The following is an 18,716-nucleotide window of genomic DNA, read 5'->3' on the forward strand; positions in this document are numbered from 1 at the left end:
CCTCGATCATAAAAACTGCGCGGTTTAGATTCGAAGAACGAAGAGACGCCGTTTTTTAAGGCCTCCAAAGAGTCAAAGTTTTTTCCATTTAAATAATTTTGCAATATAATGTCCGCATCATCATCATCATCATCATCATCATCATCATCAGATTAAAAAATATTGATAATTGAAATTGAAATATTGAAAATATCTACAAACAACAAATTCATTATTATGTTCATATTTTTTTTTAAATAGCAACAATTACAAACTCTTGTAATTTTTATGTTAAGTTTTATATCGGAGCACTAAAATCAATATCTGCCAAATGTCGGTTGCTTTAAGTAGAAGATAAGTTTATCTCTATCAGATACAAACCTCACAAAAGTGAAAAAAGCTGATTCCGGGATATCTTTTGGAGAAAGTTGTTGAGAATTTATCTACAGATGAAAAAATTATATATTAGTGACATTTTTTTGACATGATTTGGAATATTTAAGCCAAAATTGACAGCAATGAGGCGTGGGTGCTTTTCAGAAGTTTATCCATTCATTATTCGCTAGAACAATAAATGCTCAATTAGTCAGACTGAAAAATAACTGTTATTAACCCTTTGCATTCAGAATGCCAGCATAGTTGGCAAGAACATTTATTTTGGCAACTCGAGATGCCAACTGTGCTGGCACGAAAAAGATTTAAAAAGAGAGATAAAATAATAAGATGTGGCGACAACATTAAAGGAAATAAAGATACTATTTTGTAGTTTTTTTAGGAATTTAGTAATTATATTTATAATTATCGAGTCAGTGGGAGGAAATATTCCTGGAATACAAAAGGTTAATTTGTCTGCTAACAACATTATAGTCCCTATTCCTTATATTCTTTATTTGATGATTTGAGAGATCTAAGTGAGGAGTAAGGACCTTCGTACATGCTAAAATTTTAGTCGTAACCGCAAGGTCGTAATTGAAAACGAAAATTGACCAATCACAGTCGAGTATCTTTTTAGCGTAAGGAGAATAATTGGTTATGACTGGTCAGTTTCTTTATAACTTTACGATTAAAATTTGTCAGGGTTAGGAAGATTATTCTGTAAAAGTATCTAGTTACAGTTTTTTTTCATTAAAAAAGTAACTAGTTACAATTATAGTTATTTAGAAAATAATGAGTCGTTATTTTTCAATTACTTTTTTACAATAATTGTGCTATTATTTTAAATTTCGTAATTGTGTAAATTCCTTCAATTTTATCTAAAAATAGTTTGTTGATTATTATATTCCTCATATTGTATATAATTTTTACAAATTGGATTCATTAATTTAAATAAGCAATTCATATCTATTCTTTAAGAGTATTAATAACAACTGGGCAGAGGAATGCTCAGTTGTTCTTGTTTCCAAGTTTTTGTTGCAACTCGAATATTTCTGCATATGCTGGTCATGGTATTTTACAATTCTTCTCCGAAGATTGAGATGTTTTATCCATTGCTTGAATTTTTTATATAACTGAAACCACGCAGCGCACTTCACGCTGAACGCAGATGATGTTAACAAATAAGGACTGGCGATGCGCGACGGAAATGTCCAATAGACGTACAATTTTTTTGAAAGAAATACAGGTTACGTTCGAAAAGGAGACTATCAGCACTATTACGTCATTATATCTTTGTTTTACATCTAATGAGCAGTAAAGATAGATGATGCAATAGCACGTTTTCCAAATGCAGCCAGAATAACCGTATGCTTATTGGATATCAAGCATCGCACACCGCGTTATCGTGCTAGTCGGCCAGAAACTTAAGTTTGAAATATATAAAATAACTATTAAATTAATTACTAGTTACTAGTTATCAAACAAATGTAACTAAGTTAAGTTACAGATGGAAGTTATAGAAGGAACAAAACGGAACGAAGTTATAGTTATTGAAAGAAATAACTGCAACTGTAACTTCGTTACAAGTAAACGAATTACTTTCTAACTCTGCTATTCCTTATATTCTTTATTCGATGATATGATAGATACAAGGCTCTTAAGGGCAGCGTGTTACACGTGCAAAAATTTTAGTCGTAAGGTCGCACGAAAACTGATCAATCACAGCGGAGTATTCCTCCAGCGCAAAGGGAAATGTTCGACTGTGATTGGTCAGTTTCCTAACAATCCTACGACTAAAACTTGCGTATGTACAAAGGCCTCAAGAGAGAACGGTGCGACAGTCTAAACCGCGGAGATCGCGAGGCGGATAGGGAGGAAAGCCAGGAGAACACGCAGGGCCGTACCGTCGCCCGGAGGCTCACGTCCCGTGAGAGTTCGTGCTGCGAGAGCGTGCAACACGAGCGCGTGTTCTCCTCGGTAACACGGAGTAGGAAGTAAACGGACGCGTATTCAAGCGCTGCCCTCGGCTCCGTCCGCCGCCGATCGGCCACTCTCGTGCCCACCTTCCACGCTCACCTTCTCTCTCTCTCTCTCTCTCTCTCTCTCTCTCTCTCTCTCTCTCTCTCTCTCTCTCTCTCTCTCTCTCTCTCTTTGCCGACCCTACCAGCGCGGCATTAAACATAGAGGGGAGGCCGCGCTACAACGTTGGGAGGCTCAATTGTTGGTGAACCGTCGCTAAGAGCGGCCGGACACACGCAGTTCCTCTCGAACGGGGATCTAGAGCGCGCGCTCTCGGCGCCTGCTTGCGATCGGTGCGCGCATCCAACGGAGCGGACCCCCGCGCAACGTTCTTCCTCCGCCGCGAGCAGAGCCGTCGCTTTGAATTCGAGTGTGGCGCGCGCGCGCGCGTACGCCGGGCGGCCGGGAGAAACCGTGTATGAAACACGCGGCGGGTCATCGCGGACGACTCAATTCAACGACGCGGCTCGGTCGGTTGATAGTAGTGGCTCTTCAGCCGGAGATGTGTTTCGCGTGACAAGTGACGCCGGTCTTCCCTGTGTCGCGCGGGAGCGAAACGCGCGTGCAAGCGCGATCGCGATCGAAGTGAGTGTTGGAGAGAGAGAGAGAAAGGGAGAGAGAGAGCGAGAGAGAGAGAGAGAGAGAGAGAGAGAGAGGAAAAGAAAAAGAGAGAACGGATCGAAGGAGAAAACGTGAATCGCGCTCTCTTGTGGACTCTGTCAGTGTGTGTGCGACGATCTCTGGCATCTCTAACAGCTCGTTTAAGCGCGTCTAAGTCGCTCGAGAGCAATTCCCCTTTGATTTCGGTGTCTTCCCGTACGCGTCTTGCCAGACCATAAGCAGTGGCCATGACCGCGGACAGTCTGTTCGAGCCGACCAGCATCCCAGGGCACCTCGCTCCCACGCCGGAGAGGCTGGAGAGACTTCTATCGAAGCAAACCCTCGAGGAGCTCTACGAGGTCGAGGAACAGCCTTTCGCACGGTGAGCCACGACTTTACAAATCGAAACGCGCGGCCCATTTTTCTCCCCCTCTCTCTCTCTCTCTCTCTCTCTCTCTCTCTCTCTCTCTCTCTCTCTCCCCCTCTCCCTCTCTCTCTCTCTCTTTCTCCTTCTCCTCCTCCAGCTCCCTCCCCTTCTTTCGTGCACGCTCTCGCACTTTCTTTCCGTCTCTCTTGCTCACCCGTTCTCTCCTCCCGTCCCTCCCTCTGCTCTCACCCTTTTCCTCTCTCCTCCCTCTCTCTCGTCGCTCTCTCTCTCTCTCTCTCTCTCTCTCTCTCTCTCTCTCTCTCTCTCTCTCTCTCTCTCTCTCTCTCTCTCTCTCTCTCTCTCTCTCTCTCTCTCTCTCTCTCTCTCTCTCTCTCTCTCTCTCTCTCTCTCTCTCTCTCTCTCTTCCCCTCTTCGTCTCTGTCACTCCTCTCTCCCCTTCTCATTTTCCTGCTCTCATTATCTTTCTTATCTTTCTCTCTCGATGTCCTGCTCTTTCACGATCCTGCTCTCTTACTCTTTTTCCCTTCCCTCATTTCCTCCCTTCATTTGTCTCTCTCTCTCTCTCTCTCTCTCTCTCTCTCTCTCTCTCTCTCTCTCTCCCCCCTCTCCCCCTCTCTCTCTCTCTCTCTTTCTCTTCCCCCTTTTAATTTCTCTCTGCGCTCCCACCCTCTTTTTGTTACTCTCCACCTCTTTTGTTTATTTTTTAGTCTCTCTTCCTCTGTCGGTCCTTTATTATTTATATCAGGTATTGATACAACTTAAATATTGTAAATATTGTATGTGTGTGTGATGAGTCAAATAGTTATTTTAATTTAATAGTTATAGCGGTTATTGTTATTTAAAAATAACCGGTTCTTTAAGCAGTTATTCAATAAAACAATTATCAACAATTGTCTAAAATATCGTTAGTGGACAAGTTAACCAATTATTTGCCGGACTAACTAATTGCGTGCCTATTGCTCTGATGAATAGTGAGTTATTCGATGCCTGATTGGCCGTGTCCGACAGAGAAAGTTGCTGTGCAACTGAATCTAAAAGAATATCCAATTAGATTTTCCAATTTCGCAAAATAATTGCAAAGTAGCTTCCTTGCTAAACGTAGACCCATAGGCTGATTTTCATATTCTTCCTTGCATTTTAAATCGTTTTAGGCCCGGTTCCACAATTTACTATAAACGGAGTTTATCTCGTTAAATCCAGTTTTCAAGGAAATATTGCGTTCCACAATTGCCATAAACTTCGGTTACTGTCTATTTCGTGCGATTAAAGTCAAACGCCGATTTTTGGACGTTTAACGAACATAAACGAAGTTTAATGCTGCAATGCCACCAATTTCAAAGCCAAGATATCCATCGTCCAGCTTTTTATGGTTTTGTTGGTACAACATCGCAATTTATCGAGCATCGAAAGATAATAAGAAAATAATCCATACAAAAAGTGAGAAATAAATTCGTTGGAAGATATGATGGCTTTAAAGTATATCTTCGTCTTCATCCGAAGATGAAGATTTTGACAATTTAATCATCAACGTCCGAAAATTGTAAGAAAACGGTCATCGTAGAAGAATTCGATAATATCGATCTTCACGGGCGATTCATCTGTACTGCCAGCAGAAATCGAGCGACTTGTTTTCATCCTTATTCCTGTCTTACTTTCGACCATTTGTTATCAACCAATCACAATCTATGTTCGACAAGAAGAAATCTTTGGGATTTTCTTCGTACAGACTGTAGGTTTACATAAACTACAGTTATAAATACAATGTGGGACCCAATGCAAGTTTATCCATCGCGTTAAATGTAACAGCCGTTCAGCTAAGCTTGGTTTAAACTCGATTTTGTAGAACTGGGCCTCAGAGGCTCAGAGCATAAGACTTACTTCAGCTATTATTGACCGGGACTTAGGCTTAAGGCAGTAACAGCGCTTCTACCGTCGCAAAGGAACTAACAATTAAAGCACTATTTGTACTCGTTAATCGCCATCGACTACTTGGTTGTTCGTTTATATTTAGAGGATTTATTACTGGACGGTTATTAGTCTGCGACGGAGAAGTCCGTTATTGGTTAAATAGTTGACTCGGGACGTAGACAGCTGTTGCTTCGGTATAAACTCGGGTGTTGATGAAAATAATATTCTAGTTCATTAACTGTTACTCTCCGAAACTTGGATCACAGTTGCTGATGTTATTTTTTTTTTACGATTATTACTTAATTTACAGTTGAGGAAATAACGGCCATCGTCGATTGTAAATGTAGTCTTGGGAAAAATGTTAATGTTTGCACAATCAGGAAGTTGACTCCATAACATATATATCAGCGGAAATAAAAAAATTATCTTTTTTACTTATTTGTTCGTCGCTTAATTTCGGCCTGTTGCTGCTGCCTTCCTTTGATTATTGCTGTCCTCAGGTCCTGGTCCATAACTGGAATTTTGGACTTTTGTCTCTAAAGGGCAATGAGTTATCGCGTTAAATTTATTTATTTACAAGATCAGACGTGATGATTTTTTAGCTACGGTGGTTCAAAGTTGATTTGGAAAAAAAGTATTTTACTAGCTACTTGCTCTCCATTCCTGTTTAGGTCATTTGTTTTCAGAGAGAATTTTATAATTGTTCGTGATATACTAATAAACTCAGAGAGAGAATTTCCGTGTTTTGCATGTCGATATCTATTCGATCCAGTTTCATTTTTATTTTATATTTTGTTATTAATTTGCGCAATTGTTAATTTATCATATGTATATTGATTGAATAAGTATATAATCATTTTTTTCGACTTATATTATTACCAAATAAAATTAATTCTTGCAATTACTTTTTCGCAACAGTAATTTATAATTACTTATTTTTTAATTGCTTGCGCGTATTATTTCGTTTTATTAATCACAATGTACTAATGTTGAGCGTTTGAAGGGTTTTTATCGTAGAATGCAAATTAGCTTCTCTCTCTTTTTCTCCTCTCCCTTCTTTCTCATTCTCCAACTTTATCTTTGTCTCTGTCTCTGTCTCGTCCTGTCGCTTCCATTCGTTGTGTTTCCTGTCGCGTAGTCTCGTGATCTTTTTCTCTCGCTTATCTTTGTGTGTTCGATTATAGTGAGGTTGGACTGCTTCTGACTAATGCGTCTCCGGTGACCTCCCGAGGTCGATCCCAATTTTTTTCCCCGCACTCGATGTCTATGATTATCCACTCTGGCGTTAATCTTTTTACTCTCGAACGCCGCGATGCGTCCCTTTTTTCACGCGACTAATTTGTCACATGTCAGCATTCGTTGGGACGAGTGCACGATAGGTCAGTTTGGTTTGTTAGGTCAATTATTTCTTCAGAAGCAACTGAGGAAATTATGGAATAACGCAGTGCAGGTCATGGTGTGCAGTTTCGTTAAGTTAGTACATTAATATCATTACCATAACTCGCGATCACCTTATTAATTTAACTATCTTAGGAGTAAAATTCTCGGATGATTTTAGACATTTTTCCTAGCAGGGCTTAGCAGGTAAATATAAGAAAGTGACGAAACGTACAGGGGAGATTACGATAACTTTAGTCCGCGAAATAAAAGTGGTTTCGGAAGTATTTTCAGCAAAAAGTATGGGAAAAATAGTAAAAAAATTCTATGATCAACATTTGTCATTGTTAATAAGGATATTAAATATAAAAGCATATATAGGGTATCCCATTTTAGACGAGTCGTGCAAAAATCTCGAAAATTAAGCATTTTGGAAAAAAATGTTTCAGACAAAAGTTGTATGGTTTTAAAAGGGACATAAAACAACTATATCATTCTGTGGACAAATGTCGTCACTTTCGAGATATTCACTGATCATTACTTTCCTTAAATGGAAACCCCAATTTTTTATTACATCCTTTATCTACCAATTAATTTTAACAACTTTTATCTGAAACATTTTTTTATTTGCCTAATAGTTTTTGAGATATTTAAGGAAAACTTGATAACTTTTTTAACATTTAACTTATGATATTTCGCTAACTATTTATCGGAAGAAAAAATGGTATTAGACTTTATACTCTATTCGATATCAAGAATATATCGTTAAAATAGCACTTTGACTTTTGTTAATTTAATGATTTTAAAGTTCCAAAAGCCGATAAATTAACAAAAGTAATAATATATTCTTGAGACCAAATAGAGTAGAAAAGTATTATTTTTTCTTCCGACAAATAGTGAGATATCATGAGTTAAATAATGAAAAAATTACCAAGTTTTTCTTAAGTATCTCAAAAAATATTAAGTAAACAAAGAATGTTTCAGACGAAAGCTGTTAGAATTAATTGGGAGGGAAAGATGATATAATAATAAAAAATTGGGATTTCCATCTAAGGAAAATAATGATGAGTGAATATCTCGAAAGTGGCGCCATCTATAAACAAAATAATATAGTTGTTTTATGTTCCCTTTGAATACAACTTTTGTCTGAAACGTTTTTTAGTATCTTTCATATTTTGTAGGATTTTTGCCTTTTTGTATTTTTTGTTAGTCTTTTCAGTTCATCAATTATTTTTAGTATATTGTAGACTCATTTATTTGGTAAGGCGAATATTTACAAAGTATATTCGTAATGCTTGTTTATATGTTGAAATATTTCTTTTTCGATTTTTTCTTTGTAGTTGTTATTTTGATATCTGTTGGTCACAGAATTTTTTTACTATCTTTCCATGCTTCTCGTTAAAAATTTCTCCGTAAGTCATCTTCATTTCGAGGAGCCAAAGTTATCGTAATTATGCCTGTATATGAAAAAATGTCCTCGCAAAATTACTCGCGAGACGAAATTTTTCTGATAATTTGATAGGAAACGTCCGGTTGCTTTTGGGCTGTTGCGTTAACGATAAAACAAATTACGGTCGTATCCGTGAAGCATCTAGATGTAGAAAATTATAGTGCGACCCCATATAAAAAGTCGACGGTAGATTCTTGCGAAGCGGGGAGAAAGGTCGATGTGACAAAAAGTACATCTCCTGCCATGGGGATACGCGATGCATCAACGCGTAGAGTTTTCGATGTTGCAAGCGATCGGCGCTCGGAGATTTACGCGAAGTGGAGCAGCGAAGACAGCAGAAGACGGAGCGTGTGCTTCTTTCCTCCTCCATCGTATTCTCTGTTCTCGCGTATTCCGAAAAAGATGTCGCGATAGACATAAAAGTCGAGGCGCGAGAGCGCAGGGGGAGGGAGAGAATAATATATTCCGTAAGAATCTAGTTTTTCAACAGAGAGAAGCGTGCCGTGTATCCGAAACACAAGTTCTCTTTGATCACACGCGCATGCGCAGAGAAAGGACGATATAATACGCATAATGCCGCGGTGCGAGCGAACTCGAACGTGCGATCTCTGTTGAAGATGATAGATGCGCACCAAGTAACGCGGGAGATGCGGGTAATTAGTATCTCGCGACACGCGCGTGTCTCAATGCGATTACTCGGGAGTTTAATGGAGGTGTGAATTCAAAAGAGTTTGTAGTATATCCGTCCCGTGTTTTTGTATGTGCGCGATAAAGCGGACGGTTGTATAAGAATGTATATATACAGGACGCTTCAAAAAGAAGGGACTGGCTATGTGTAATTGTATTCTTACCGACACGAAGGAAAAGTTTGGATAAAGACCCTTAAACGTCCAAGTGCCCTAAACGCTTGATTCAGAAGCTGAGGTCGAGCCGAGGTTAAAATAATTCATTTCGATGTTAACGCGATACATTTATTTGCAGGCAAGCGTCTTAGGCGCTACGTTTATCAGCATTTTTTTGTTCGTCTTGAAGAATACATATACATACAAGGTGTCCAATTTTAATTTATCACTCGTCGTAACTTTGCAGGGAGTGGTCGTGGAGAAAAATATTTCAGATAAAAGTTGTTCGAATTAATTAGTAGGAAAAGATGATATAATAAAAAATTGGGATTTCCATTTAAGAAAAATGATGATCAGTAAATATCTCGAAAGTGGCCTTATCTGTAAACAAATTGATATTGTTTATATAGTTGTTTATGTTTTACGTCCCCCTTAAAACCATGCAACTTTTAATTCACGGTATCTCACTAACTTATCATCGAAAGAAAACATGGCACTAGACTTTTTTACTCTATTTAGTCTCAAGAATATATTGTTACAATAGCATCCTGATTACTATTAATTTGATGATTTTGAAATTTCCAAAAGTTGATAAGTTAACAAAAATTAGGGCGAAACATATATTGTAACAATTATATTCTTGAGACCAAGTAAAGTAAAAAAGTCTAGTACCATTTTTTCTTCTGACAAATAATTAGAGAGATATCGTAAATCAAACATTGAAAAAGTTACTAAGTTTTCCTTAAATATCTCAAAAATATTAGGTAAATAAAAAAATGTTTCAGACAAAAATTGTTCAAATTAATTGATAGAAAAAGATGATGTAATAAGAAATTGGTTCCATTTAAGAAAAGTAATAATCAGTGAATATCACTGTAAATACCAGTGAAAATAGCGCCATCTGTAAACAAAATGTTATATATAGTCGTTTTATGTCCCCTTTGAAACCATATAATTTTTGTCTGAAACATTTTTCTGTACGACCGCTCCCTGTAAAGTTAGTGATAGATGAAAATTGGATATCCTATAGTCAGCCTACTCTTTCTGAAACACCTTGTATGTATGAGATGTGCATATATCGCAATTCCGTTCATGAAGACATATAACTTCTTCATTTGTGAATGATTCACTAAAATTTCATTATCAATTATTGAACAAAGAATTTTCCACTAAACAATTTTCGTACTGATCTTTTACTAAAAATTATTTACTAAAATTTAATTATTAATTACTAACTAAAAAAAAATACAAAAGTTAAATTAAAATTGAACTTAAATTAAATCAATTAAAATTGAAATCAAGAAAAGACTAAAATTAGCTAAGACTAAAATAGCTAAGATTTTAATTATTGACTAAAATTTATTCAAGATTTAATTATTCTCTTAATTGTCGATATCATGAACAGTATCATTATCGTGTTTTCTGCGAGTAATTAAAATCCTACAGCAGCGTGAAGAGTGAACGTACCGAGTAATATATGCGAGCTATTGTTAGTTGTTAATTGATCGACACGATCGATCGCGAGGAAAATTTGTGCGTATAATGTACGCGACGAAGATGCATAAATATCTTTCTAAACGTTGTTTTAGAATATGGCTCGGTTATTTCGCTTACGTTGTATCCTAATTGCGTCAGCGTTGCGTCAAAATTCGCGCATAATCGCGTTGCGACATGTGTGCGCGCGTTATATAAAAAAAAAACAGCGCTCGTTATTCGCGCCTCTCTCCCCTCTTCTTTTCTTCTTTTATTAATTCGCAGATCGTTCGCGCGCCGAGCTCTCTCACGTAATCGCGTTAAATCACGCACATCGACGGAATCGCGCGCGTCACACGACAATCTCGCTTCTTCTTACGTGTCTGCGTTTTTTTTAGCGTCGTCGCACCGTTGAACACTGATTCAGTCCGAGATTCCTCTTGCGGTAGATCGAGTTACGTGTTACAAACGTGTGTTGAAAAAAGGAGAAAGAAGCAAAACACAGGCACATAGTTTGAATAACACAAGGAGAAAGTAATCGAAGTAAATACGTGTCGCGAATGCGATTTGTCCTCAGTGTGATCGATTCACAGCGGATCTGTATTTGTTAAAGCGATCATAGTGGCGTCACGATGTTCGCACTCGTTGAACGTCTTCGAGCTTGACTGAACACTTTTCTCAGTCACGTTTCTTTCTTGCTTCGTGTCTTGGCGATTTATTTTGAACAGTTTCTCGACTCGTAGACTCTTAACGGCTAATCTCGAACTTTTTCCTTTGTTCTCCTTCGTCATAAGTCTATAAGTCTCCTTTTAAGTGCGAATATGATTTTTGCACGTAACTGGCACAAGTGTAATAATTCTAATGGGGGAACGTATGAGAAATTTCGATTCATTTTTAATGAATAATTTCATGCTTTTTAGTAGCACCAATTTTGAATGTAATACGAGTCTCTGAAAATATTAATAAATACATTAATTCTAATATTAATAAGTACATAACTCTCTAATATTAATAAATACACGTGGATACATTCCACGTATTAATATATTTCGTGTTGATTGCAACTTGGCTCGACATTTATTCATTTTTGTATAGAAAAACTCCGACTAATTGTTGACATATCTGTGCTTATTTATCTTTTACTTTCTTTGTGGAAGTTTCTTTTTGAAAAGTACCGTGTGTTTTAAACAAATCCTCGTATAATACTAAAGGTATCCAAATATTTTTTTTTATAAACGCTCACATTTAAAAGAAATTTTAGCGATAAACAACTATATATAACTTTAAATGTTTTATACACGGACCGACGACTTTTATAAACACTTTTATAAACACTATATCGGGAGACATTGATTGATTTCAAAGAGCACCGTGTATCTCGAGAAAGTGTCTCCTTGTAGTTTCTTATATTTCTGTACTTTCTCCAGAATTCTAGCGATTAAGAATATTAAATTATTTGCCACAAAGATCATGCTACGCTGCGCCATACGATGCCGTATTCTTCACTTCAGCAACATGTTATGCAACTGCTCGGAATTAATTCCGGTCGAAATGGTCGAAGGTGTTTCGACTTTCCTCCGTTTTTTATTATAGACAGTCGAAAAAAAATCCAAGTCGATCATAATGAACATTTCGACACCTCGCGAGCAGTAAACTTCGATTGCGGTTGGAATGAGATTGCGGAACTGTGAAAAATGACGCTGACAGCCGAAACAAAAAAGCGTAACTTATTTCAGTCTCCTAATCAGTAGTAAGTGATTATTTAAGCATGACGATAGCAAGTAACGAAGATTTTGAACTTTTACATTTCATCTTGGACATCTTTCTACCTATTACAAATTATTTTATTCGCATAAAGTATTTACATGTAGCATACGTATTTAATTATAAACAAGTACATTTTTTGGACGATTTCAAATTTACATTTGTATCCGAAATCAAATCCTTAATTTTTCATACCACGTTGCTAAAGAGAAAGACGACGTGAAATAATATATGTGAATCGGATAATGAGGATAACAATAGAAGATCTGAACAATTCGTTTCTCCTCCAGACGAAGATTTTATTTCAGTTATTTTATTGCAGTCGATTAAAACGTCGATTAAAACGCATTCTGCGTAGACAAAATAGTCGGTTTCGCATGTTTGATATATTTTCGCTCTAATTATGTGGATGAGGTGAAAGTAAACATGATAGTAAAATTATGGAAGGAAAGAAAAAAAGAATTAAAAAAGAAATAAGCAACCGAAGGTTTTATGTAATAAGATAATTAGGTATAGTCTTAAAATACGGTAAAGCGTTAGGTAAGCGGCTATAGTATAAAAATAACTTGGAACTTGCACAAATATAGAAGAGAAGGTGGTATTATGGTCCTCGTAGGTATTATGGCCATTCTCAATATCTTCGTTATTAGGTAGCGGATTCTCACTTATTACTTGTGAAATCATTTGTTTAGTAGCTCGGCGTTAGCGCAGTGACGTTAATATATCAATACACAATAGCTAGCACTTTTTATAACGCATTTTTACTTTCGAGTATTTCGAAATGTTTTTCAAAGTACATTTTAGCATTTAATTAGACATGTCTCCTCATTATTTTTAAACTTGAGTGTATTATTACACGAATATATGTATACAATTGAGTATTTTGTTTGTCACTTGACATTTTATTCGGCTGTTATTTTTCAAGTTATGCAAAGTTAAATAAAACAGCATGATTTTTTGCTAATGTGGCTCCATAGGAATGCTGATAAATACTGTCTCTTTTTCGAGGTTTTTATACCGAAGTAATTATTCGATAAGTCGATTCTAATCTGTAGTCCACTGTTGCACTTATGTTTGCACTACACTGCTGTCTTTCTAGCAGATTGTATTTCCTGACAAATAAATCAGTATTAAAAATTATAGTAGTTATATTCATAATTATTCCCCTTCTAGGAGTTTAATTGAATAAATGTATAATTTCGCAACTAAACACTTTGTGTTATTTTAAACAAAGTCAGTTTTTTGTATAAGTTTTAGTTTAGAGAGGGCCACGTTATCATCCCTTTTTCTCGCCGATCTATTATACTGTGTTGCCATATTTTTATAAATAACATCTTAAGTAATAAACGTTACGTAAATTTGAGTCTACAATTGATTAACTCCTTCCGTGGCAGAGCAAAATTCAGTAAAATGCACTGAAACCGCCCCAAAAAAATGACGGGCGGATTTTTTCAATAATTTGTATACTTCAGTTTTTTTGGTCGCTGAAACCGAATTTGAGGTCAAAATATAGAAATTCATTAAATGTTCAACCGTGCCACTTACGACACGGTTTTGGCTGGACGCATCGGTGCGTCCGTGCCACGGAAGGAGTTAAACAACACTGTGACAAACATAATCATTCTCACTTTAAAGTTCTCATTTTAAAATATTGATTATTGACAATGTTATTGTACCAAATGTGAATGGAGGGCTATAATACTACCTTCTCCTCTAATATCGTAAAAATGTTAAGCGGTATTTATGTTTTAGTTTAAGTATATGACAGATACCAAAGATAATTATACTACGTCAAAATATACTGTATCTAGTCAGATAGATAATTCCTTTTTATAAAATTTTACTGTATAATATATAGTAAGCAAGAGAAATTTAAGAAAACTTTTTATATATGAGTTAAGATAAGATAATATAAGATAAGATAATGGAAGGGATATGAGTGAGTAAAGAGACGTTAAAACGTTAAGAGATGTCGAGTAAATAAACGACTGAACACGAAAACCTGTTCTTGGCTGAAAAGCTGAAATATAAAAAATATTACATTCCAGTTATGTAAAAACGTGTGGAAAATTCCAATCCAATGAGACGCATAATAAGCCAAACGCATAAACGAAAGTTTGACTAGAGACGCGCCAGTCAAAATGTTGCGAGTTCGACTGGGTTCCTGAAAGTTGCATAATAGATACCCTGGATGACTCGAGACTCGCATCTCGAGAAAGCAACGATCCGGGAGAAATTCCTGAAGCAGGTCAAATGGCGAGCGTTTGACATGGCTCGAGCCGTTCGATCCAGGCGACGGCGCGGCGATCAATCCGCAATTTCCTACGGCTGGAAATTTTGCGAAACAAAGTGCGACGTTTCTCAAGAGAAGGTCGCCGATGTCGCTCGCGGGAAAAATGTAATCCGTCACGGTCGGCACGGAGTAAGCGTGACGGCAACCAAGAGTGATATCACGATGGAAAGTAAACAGAAGGAAGACCAGTCGCGCACGGGAGTTCTTCACAGATATCTATAATATAACTAGACTGCTTTCTTATAGGGTGTTTGGGACTTCAAGAGCAGATAGTAGTCTCAAATAATCAGTAGTGTTCCTGATGGTTACCAACAAAGAGCATATTTGATACGCGATGTATTTCGCATTTTATCTAAAAATAAACATGATTCTGAAGCAACCGAAGTGATTTGTGCTGCTTGTGGTGAAAATGCTATGACCAATCGCACGTGCCGAAACTAGTTTAAACGTTTTCAAAGTGGTGATTTTGATCTTCACGACCAACCACGCCCTGGTCAGCCAAAAGAAGAAAAAAAGATTTGAAGACGAGGAGTTGCAAAATCTACTGAATAAAAATACGGCAGAAACACAACAAAAACTTGTGGAAAAGCTGGAGAAAGCTCTTTCAAATTGTTTGCATCGTATGGGAAACATATAGAAAGAAGGGAAGTGAGTTCCACACGAGCTAACTATTGACAACAAAAATCGCCGATTGATTACATGCGTAACCTTATTTGCCAGACAATAAAAAGAAAGATTTTTTGTACAAAATCGTAACTAGTGACGATAAAGGGTTTATGTGTGAAAATCCTAAACGCAAAAAATCATGGGTAGACCTTGGTCGATCAACAACGTCGACAGCAAAACCCAAACGGTTCGAAGAAAAAGTTCTTCTCTGTATATGGCGGGACCAGAAGGATGTGTTGTACTGTAAGTTCTTGGAATTGGGTAAAAGCAGAGATTTACCAAGAGCGATTGATACGTTTTAGTGATGCTACTGAGAGAAAAGGCCTCTTACTAGTCAAGGCATCCTGCTGCACGACAATGCTAAACCGCATACAGCAGGAGTTACAAAGGAAACCATCTTATACTCGGGCTAGGAAGTTCTCCCACACGCGGCATATTCTCCAGACTTGGCTCCATCAGATTTTCACTTGTTTCGATCGATGCAATACGCAATGTCTGATACGCATTTCTCGACAGTTGACGACGCACGAAATTTATAGCCTTTAACGACTTTATAGCCTTAACACTAGAAGGACCGGATTTGATGACTCCAAGCATATCTTTTTGTAAATAACAAATGGAAAGAAACGAAACGTAATTAATTAACGTAGGTAATTATAAAATTTAATGTTTTAACAATAATATCACTAATTTGTTGAACAAAGAAAATTGTTAGTTATATTATATTGAATTTTTTTTAGTTTTTGGTGAAAAACTAAACTTGATGAAACACAACGCCGTTATGTACTATAGGAAACGCATTTGTACATATTTTCTTTGTACATTTATCGCACACAAACTTTTTACACGAACGACATTTTCCAACTTTATGGTTTTTTTGTAGTTTTTTTTATTTGACAAAATGNTCACAACAAAGTCGTTTGCCTGAAGCATCGTCGAATTCAATTTCTTCTCCGGTTGAATCAAAATTTTGAGACTCGTCTTTGAGCAACATATCGGGCATTTAATTCTTCCACGAGATTTTGTAAAAAGATTCTTCTTGACATTTTCTTACACGTAACTTCTTTGTATATAATCCATGCGTTTATAGCAGCAAAATGCAAAATATTATAAAAAGTATGAATTGGCCAACGGCGAGATGCTATATATGCATATCTATGTGTACATATGTATGTATACAATGGTTTTTCAAGTGAACAAATAGATAGATACACATAAAAATATTTATTTATCTATTTAAAGTCAAAAAACTTGTAAATAAATCCGTAAAGTATATGAGAACGCAATATCAGATATAAGAGAGGCAAATTGGCTCCAACGGTCCTTCTAGGTAGATTAAATAAAAATTCAACATCTTATATAATTGAAAATTTCATCAAAATTAAGAACATGAAAAATGATGAAAAATCACAAGTGGATATCACGTGGAGGCATTGAATTGAAAAAATTTATAGCAGTTTGAGATTCGCGAGAAGTCAAATTGGCTGCCTCGATCTTTCTGGTGTTAAAGCCAGCAAGTTTCTATTGTGATGAGATTCGATAACTGCCCTATAAATGGCGTAAGCCATCATCGATAGCAATGGAGAATATTTCATTGATTAATCCTGTCCTATCGATATTTATGTAGATAAAGGTTGGAAATCGTCGAAAATCGGAAAGAATTAACTGCTAGACCTAATATTAAGGATTTAGCAGTCTTAGAAGTATTACCTAGAAGTCTGCGGAGTTCTCACACAGCGCCTCACATTGTCGCGTCTCTTACACTCGATCGTCGGGCCGTGTAATGGACGACCGTTGGCCGTGTCGGGTCACGGATGCGGACTCGGTGCGAGGGATCGCGGGAGCGAGAAAATCTCGAGAGAGAGAGAGAGAGAGAGAGAGAGAGAGAGAGAGAGAGAGATGCGTGGGGAAAATCCGAGGTTCAAGATTAATCGCGATAACGCTAATTAACGATTAACCGAGCGCGCGCGTAAATCTCGCGTGGCTGCAGATCCGACGGCCGGAAATATTCGGCGAACTTGAACGCGTCACGTAGACATTGAATCTCGATAATCGCCGGGCCGGCGCACATTCGATTCACGACTCTTGGCGCGGCAAGACAGACGCGAGTTTCGCGTATTATTTCCGCGCACACCTTCTGCGATCGCGAGCGGCGTCCTCGCGAGTCGGGACGATTTTTGCAATTGGCGAAAGCGACGCCGCGCGACGGCTACCTGCGGCACGTCTTCGCGGTACGTTATAACGCTTCTTAACGACCGGACGCACCCGAGACCTTCCTCAATGGCGTTAAGCACCGCTGAGATTTATGCAACCGTCAATCACAGCGCGCGAGCGCACCGCGAACGTATCGGATAATAATCGCCGCACGGCTCTGCTGAACACCTGCCCCATTCCAGAATTTCTCACGAGATTCGCGATCGCATCCGCGCTCTTGCGCGAGTGTAAATAATTTCATAATGCGGACGATTATCATCTGGACGTGTGTGCGCTCGAATGGGACCGTACTGCGTACCGCTCGGTCCTCGCTCCCATCGCGTATCTCGCCGAGTCATGGAGTATTCCCTCGGAAAACCTCGCGTCTTCGCGCCGCTGATGCGTCTTTATATGCGCGCCGGATTTCTGCAAGCCGGGGCTCCTCCGCAGCTGTCGGCCTTGCGATCAACGGGAGGAGAGAGACACAGACATCTAGAACCTATTAGAAGGTTGAATTAATTCTGGTCTTATGTTGTCAACTTTTTAATTTTTTTTTTAAAGCAGGGGTTCCCAATCGGGGTGCGAGGAAAAGTGATTGCAATTAATAATGATTAAGATGAGTTCTGGAGCAATCCGGCATTTTTGTCATCAAATTAAAAAAATGTTATTAAAATTATATATTTTTTACGTATCTGTACGTATATATTCTAGAGATGTGCGAATTAATAATTTTTATGTCGAATCGAATCGAATCTATGAAATTTCGATACTCGAATTCGAATCGAATCATTAAAAAATTTAACATGACTATTAAACATGCAAATAATGATGGAAGATTTTAATATGAAAGGGAATATTGATATTGTAATATCATCTTAAAGTAAAATATATATTTAAATATTTAAAGTAATTTATAATTAAGTTATTAATTATAAGTTAAGTTAATTACAAGTTAAGGGTTCAAACATACAGGATGACCCGTTTTGTAGCTGATGCACACAAATGATAATGTATTTGATTCCTATTCGAATTATTCGGATTCGAATCATAGAGATTCAGATTCGAACTCGAATAATTCGCACGTCTCTAATTTATTCATTACGTATCACTATGCGAAGCTTAATACCGGATAATAATTTTATAATATTAAAATGATGATGGATAATAATTTTATAATATTAAAATGATAATTAATTTCTATAAAACAATACTATGTAGTAATAAATTATTACAAATTCACTTTTTACTTAAAATCCTTAAAATCCTAACAACTAATTTTTACCATAAAACATATGAATAATTTTTTTGTAGGGGGGTGCGAAGGTTCATTGATAAATTTTTAGGGGTGCGAAATACATAAAAGGTTGGGAAACCCTGTTTTAAAGGAAT

General features: G+C 37.3%; 1 protein-coding gene across 2 annotated transcripts in view; it reads left to right on the forward strand.

Annotated features, from left to right (window-relative positions):
* Nucleotides 1–2,572: 2,572 nt before the first annotated feature.
* LOC105184456 (serine/threonine-protein kinase 17B) overlaps nt 2,573–18,716 on the forward strand; it is a 268,682-nt gene continuing 252,538 nt past the window's right edge. For both annotated transcript variants that reach the window (XM_019841999.2, XM_025303753.1), the window contains exon 1: nt 2,573–3,355. In XM_019841999.2, coding sequence (XP_019697558.1) covers nt 3,222–3,355 — 134 coding nt within the window. In that variant the 5' untranslated portion in view covers nt 2,573–3,221. The remainder of the gene's footprint in view (nt 3,356–18,716) is intronic.

The sequence above is a fragment of the Harpegnathos saltator genome, unplaced genomic scaffold (genome assembly GCF_003227715.2).
Source record: "Harpegnathos saltator strain DR-91 unplaced genomic scaffold, Hsal_v8.6 scaffold573, whole genome shotgun sequence".
Lineage (NCBI taxonomy): Eukaryota > Metazoa > Arthropoda > Insecta > Hymenoptera > Formicidae > Harpegnathos > Harpegnathos saltator.